Here is a 6,000-nt window from a genome sequence, read left to right as displayed (position 1 = left end):
AATGTGCCGTTGTTGAGTGTCTGTGCTGTCTAGATCTCGGCAGAGTAACCGTGTAATACTCTTCCATATCAGTAGCAGTAGGTAGCTAATTGTTTTGCAGACGTCGGGAACAGTGTTTGTCGTAATCAAAATATGCAGGCAGCGTGTAGGTAAAAATTTATCCAACACTTAAACCAAAAATAAATAAAAGGCAAGTGCCGCTAAGAAAAGGCAGTGAAGTTTAGGAAAGGCTAAGCACAACGAAACTAAAACTGAACCGGCTGCAAAGTAAACAAAAACAGAATGCTGGACGACGGCAAAGACTTACAGCGTGTGGCGCAGACAGCGTCCACAAGGCGCCTCCGTGTATGACATGACATTTAACAATGTCCTCACAAAGGCGGATAACGTCCGCACAACTTAAATAGTCTTGATTGAAAAAAACAAAGCAGGTGCGGGGAATAGCATTCAAGGAAGACAGCAAACTGCTACAGGAAAATACCAACATGAGGAAAAAACGTCAAAATAGGAGCGCAAGACAAGAACTAAAACACTACACACAGGAAAACAGCGAAAAAATAATCGAAATAAGTCACGGCGTGATGTGATGAGACAAGAGCTATAGTGATGCGTGGTTGGTTATTAGGGGTGTGGGAAAAAAATCAATTCTCACGTTGTGCGATTCAGAATCGATTGTCATTTTAAAAAACCCCAATTTTGTTTATTTTTTTTTTAAATCTACAAGGGCTTCACGGTGGAAGAGTGGTTAGTGCGTCTGCCTCACAATACAAAGGTCCTGCAGTCCTGGGTTCAAATCCAGGCTCGGGATCTTTCTGTGTGGAGTTTGCATGTTCTCCCCGTGAATGCGTGGGTTCCCTCCGGGTACTCTGGCTTCCTCCCACTTCCAAAGACATGCACCTGGGGATTGGTTGATTGGCAACACTAAATTGGCCCTAGTGTGTGAATGTGAGTGTGAATGTTGTCTGTCTATCTGTGTTGGCCCTGCGATGAGGTGGCGACTTGTCCAGGGTGTACCCCGCCTTCCGCCTGATTGTAGCTGAGATAGGCGCCAGTGCCCCCCGCGACCCTGAAAGGGAATAAGCGGTAGAAAATGTTTTTTTTATGGTTTAATCAATTCAACAAAACAATATACAGCAATACCATAACAATGCAATCCAATTCCAAAACCAAACCTGACCCAGCAACACTCAGAACTGCAATAAACAGAGCAATTGACAGGAGACAAAAACACGACACAGAACAAACCAAAAGTAGTGAAACAAAAATTAATATTATTTTGATTGATTGATTGATACTTTTATTAGTAGATTGCACAGTTCAGTACATATTCCGTACAATTGACCACTAATTGATAACACACGAATAAGTTTTTCAACTTGTTTAAGTCGGGGTCCACGTTAATCAATTCATGGTATTAACAACAGTATCAATATTAGTTATAATTTCAGCATAGCAGTGATTAAAAATCCCTCATTGACATTATCATTAGACATTTATAAAAAATAAATAAAGAACAATAGTGTCACAGTGGCTTACACTTGCCTCGCATCTCATAAGCTTGACAACACACTGTGTCCAATATTTTCACAAAGATAAAATAAGTCATATTTTTGGTTCGTTTAATAGTTAAAACAAATTTACATTTTTGCAATCATTTGATAAAACATTGTCCTTTACAATTATAAAAGCTTTTTACAAAAATCTACTACTCTGCTATCATGTCAGCAGACTTGGGTAGATCCTGCTGAAATCCTATGTGTTGAATGAATAGAAAATCCTTTTAAATCGGGAAAAAAATCGTTTTTGAATCGAGAATGGAGTTGAATTGAAAAAAAAAATCGATGTTCAATCGAATCGTGACCCCAAGAATCAATATTGAATCAAATCGCAGCCCTATTGGTTATGGTTTGAGAGAACTATTTTATCGTCAATATCGGCTACGGAGTTTACTTGTTTTATATTTTCTGTTGGTGGTGTGTCTCCGGATTTTTTTCAATGGAAAAAAAAGTGCCTTGGCTCAGAAAAGGTTGGAAAACACTGATCTATATCAGTGGTTCTCAAATGGGGGTACACGTTCCCTGGAGTACTTGAAGGTATGCCAAGGGGTACGTGAGATTTAAAAAAAAAAAATCCTAAAAATAGCAACAATTCAAAAATCCTTTATAAATATATTTATTGAATAATACCTCAACAAAATATGAATGTAAGTTCATAAACAGTGAAAAAAAGCACAACAATGCAATATTCAGTGTTGACAGCTAGATTTTTTGTGGCCATGTTCCATAAATATTGATGTTAAAGATTTATTTTTTTGTGAAGAAATGTTTGGAATTAAAGGCCTACTGAAATGAGATTTTCTTATTTAAACGGGGATAGCAGGTCCATTCTATGTGTCATACTTGATCATTTCGCGATATTGCCACATTTTTGCTGAAAGGATTTAGTAGAGAGCATCCATGATAAAGTTTGCAACTTTCGGTGTTAACAGAAAAACCCTGCCTCTACCGGAAGTCGCAGACGATGACGTCACATGTTGATGGCTCCTCACATATTTACATTGATTTTAATGGGAGCCTCCAACAAAAAGTGCTATTCGGACCGAGAAAACGACAATTTCCCCGTTAATTTGAGCGAGGACGAAAGATTCGTGTTTGAGGATATTGATAGCGACGGACTAGAAAAAAAAAAAAGAGTTGAAAAAAAAAACCGCGATTGCATTGAGACGGATTCATATGTTTTTAGAGACATTTACTAGGATAATTCTGGGAAATCCCTTATCTTTCTATTGTGTTGCTATCGTTTTAGTGAGTTTAATATTACCTGGTAGTCGGAGGTCTACGTCCACGGGTGTCTTGACGCCAATGTCTCAGGGGACTCGACGGCAGCTTCAAGCTCAGCTTTTCTCCGGTAAGAAGCAACTTTTTTAACCACAATTTCCTCACCAAAACCTGCCGTTTGACATTTGGTCTAGATTCATGTTTGCATGACCGCGCTCTGATCCATAGTAAATTTTCACCTCCGGGATTTTCAAACAAGGAATCACCGTGTGTTTGTGTGGCTAAAGGCTAAAGCTTCGCAACTCCACCTTTCTACTGTGACTTTTCCAATATTAATTTAACAAATTGCAAAAGATTCAGCAACACAGATCTCCAAAATACTGTGTAATTATGCCGTTAAAGCAGACGACTTTTAGCTGTGTGTGTGGGCAGCGCTCATATTTCCTAAAAACGCGTGACGTCTTGCGTACACGTCATCATTACACAACGTTTCCCAAACGAAACTCCCGGGAAATTTAAAATTGTACTTTAGTAAACTAAAAAAGCCGTATTGGCATGTGTTGCAATGTTAATATTTCATCATTTATTTATAAACTATCAGACTGCGTGGTGGGTAGTGGTTGGTTTCAGTAGGCCTTTAAGTTCATGAATCCAGATGGATCTCTATTACAATCCCCAAAGAGGGCACTTTAAGTTGATGATTACATCTATGTGTAGAAATCCATCCATCCATCCATTTTCTTTATTCATAATTGAATGACTTGTTTATTTTTCAACAAGTTTTTAGTAATATGTGTATCTTTTTTTCCAAATATTTCAAGAAAGATCACTACGAATGAGCAATATTTGGCACTGTTATACAATTTAATAAATCAGAAACTGATGACATTGTGCTGTATTTTACTTCTTTATCTCTTTTGTCCAACCAAAAATGCTTTGCTCTGATTAGGGGGTACTTGAATTATAAAAATGTTCACAGGGGGTACATCACTGAAAAAAGGTTGGAAAGCACTGCTCTGTATAACGCTGTTTGATAACCAAAAGCCATTTGCGTATGACACGGAACTGTTAAACTCAGCGGATGTCCGGCGGAATGTTATTCCGGGCGGAACGCACGGGAAGGCGTTTTTTGACGCACAAAGATTCGTTCCTACGGTCTTTCAGGTTTGGGCTCATTTCCACTTTCAAGTGCAGGCCTGAGCCGCACTTGCAACTCTCCCTCCGCGGCGGTGTGATGTGAAAAGGGCCGCCAGGATGGATGAAGGAGTCTCCGAGCAAGCCGGTGAGTACTGCAACTAGTACACGGACTAGTTGAGCTAGTTTGAGCTACTTTAACTAGGCCGCACCGCTGTCTGCGCGCGGGAATAGCATTGCTGGCGCATATTGCTGAATAGTTGGAGCATTTCTTAGTCCGCACATCTTGTCGCCGCGACCACATTATCCACCCTCGGTACGTCGCACACTCTTCACCGTTGTAGTTCTTGTTCGCCTCAAAGCGCAGCAGAAATGTTGAAATTATAAATACTCCTCCGCCTTAGCTAACGCCAGTTGCTAAGATTAGCAACAGGCAACCATACTTCAAATATGTATTCATTTACGTCCAAGTTGTGTTTCAACAGACATGTTTTACCTCCTCGAGTGTGGTAATATCCTTACTTATTTTCAGGTATCATAAGAATATAGCGTTTGGGCTCGTTCATTTCAAAAGGCAAAATACATGGACGGTGTCGCAGAATGTCCAAAAATTGGCCCGGGTGCCATTTTTGGCCACAGGCGCTTTTAGTTGTTACTGTTGTAGGCACACTACCAATGTGAGCTACCGTATTTCCTTGAATAGCCGCCTTGGTGCTAATTAATTTGAAACCTCTTCTCACTCCTGAGCTTATTCAAGGCATGTGGTAAAAGTAAGCAGGCACTAATAATTTTCAAACCTCTTCTCACCCCTGCGCTTACCAATGGCATGCAGTAAAAAATTGAGTGTGATAAAAAAAAAAAAAAATCTTGCCGCGGCCCGGTGGTTTGGGACCACTGCTCTACAACATGTCACCGCGCCCACCTTTATACCATGCTATCTGCGCGCCGGTCAGACGCATGCATATCGCTGCTTGTCATGTGAGATTGCAATGCATACTTGTTCAACACAGATGGTTGTGATATAAACAACTTTAACAGTCTTACTAATATGCGCCACACTGTGAACCCACACCAAACACATTTCTCGAGAACATTGGCTCTGTAACACATTATAAACGCAACATAAGAATTACCCAGAATTACAATGCATCCATGACTCTTGGCTATATCATACACGCGCCCCCAACCCTGGCCACCTCAACCAACGCACAGAGAGGACGGTGGGGAGAGGTGGGGGGGGGAGGCGTGGTTTGGTGCTAGCGGGGTGTATGATATAGCCAAGAGTCATGGATGCATTGGAATTCTGGGTAATTCTTATGTTGTTTATAATGTGTTACAGAGCCAATGTTCTCCCGAAATGTGTTTGGTGTGGGTTCACAGAGTGTGGCGCATATTAGTAAGAGTGTTAAAGTTGTTTTATATCACAATCATTAGTGTGATCTGTATGGCTGTGGAACAAGACCCCTGGTTTACACATAGCAAAAGCAAAAAAACCCTCATCCGCCATTTTGGAAATGACGACAGGGGAAGCGTCACTTGTGACGTGACGACTTTGCCCCGGCGGTAAAAGTAAGAATGCGCTAATAAATTTGGGGAGCGAGTTTGACCCGGCAGTAATTCAAGGCAGGCGCATATTACATGCCTATTCAAGGAAAAACGGTATTTCCAAAATGTGCAACCGCATTTTGCAAATTTGTATAATGCGCAATCTTTTTGCAAATTGCTTCCACCTATTTATTTGAATAATGTGTGGTGCACATTTTGCAAATCAATGGGCGCAATTTGTATAATGCACAATTTGTATAATGCACAATCTTTTTGGCACTTTTGGAAATTGCTTCCAGTTATATATTGATTGTGTTGGAAGTTCTGGCTACTAACCCTAACCCTTGATGCCATCTACGCAGTGTTGGGAGACTGTTTTGCTGTTCTTCTTCTGTTCGATGTAGCTTTCTGTGCAGAGTTCCGCAAATTCTTCTTCAGCCGTCCTCAAACCATCCATTTGCACGGTCGCGCCATTTTCAAACAAAGTCTCGTCTTGCGATATGCAAATTGCTTGCGCACAATGGAAATTACGTATAATTTGCAA

At 40.6% G+C, this 6,000-nt stretch overlaps 1 protein-coding gene across 1 annotated transcript in view; it reads left to right on the top strand.

The window, feature by feature from the left end:
* The first annotated feature begins 3,849 nt into the window (after positions 1 to 3,849).
* Positions 3,850 to 6,000, top strand: part of LOC133557822 (zinc finger protein 420-like) — a 44,378-nt gene continuing 42,227 nt past the window's right edge. Inside the window, exon 1 of the mRNA XM_061908644.1 lies at positions 3,850 to 4,059. Within this exon, the coding sequence (XP_061764628.1) occupies positions 4,032 to 4,059 (28 nt within the window). The 5' untranslated portion in view covers positions 3,850 to 4,031. The remainder of the gene's footprint in view (positions 4,060 to 6,000) is intronic.

The sequence above is a fragment of the Nerophis ophidion genome, linkage group LG08 (assembly GCF_033978795.1).
Source record: "Nerophis ophidion isolate RoL-2023_Sa linkage group LG08, RoL_Noph_v1.0, whole genome shotgun sequence".
In the NCBI taxonomy this organism is placed as follows: Eukaryota; Metazoa; Chordata; class Actinopteri; order Syngnathiformes; family Syngnathidae; genus Nerophis; species Nerophis ophidion.
This window is presented reverse-complemented; position numbering and strand designations above follow the sequence as displayed.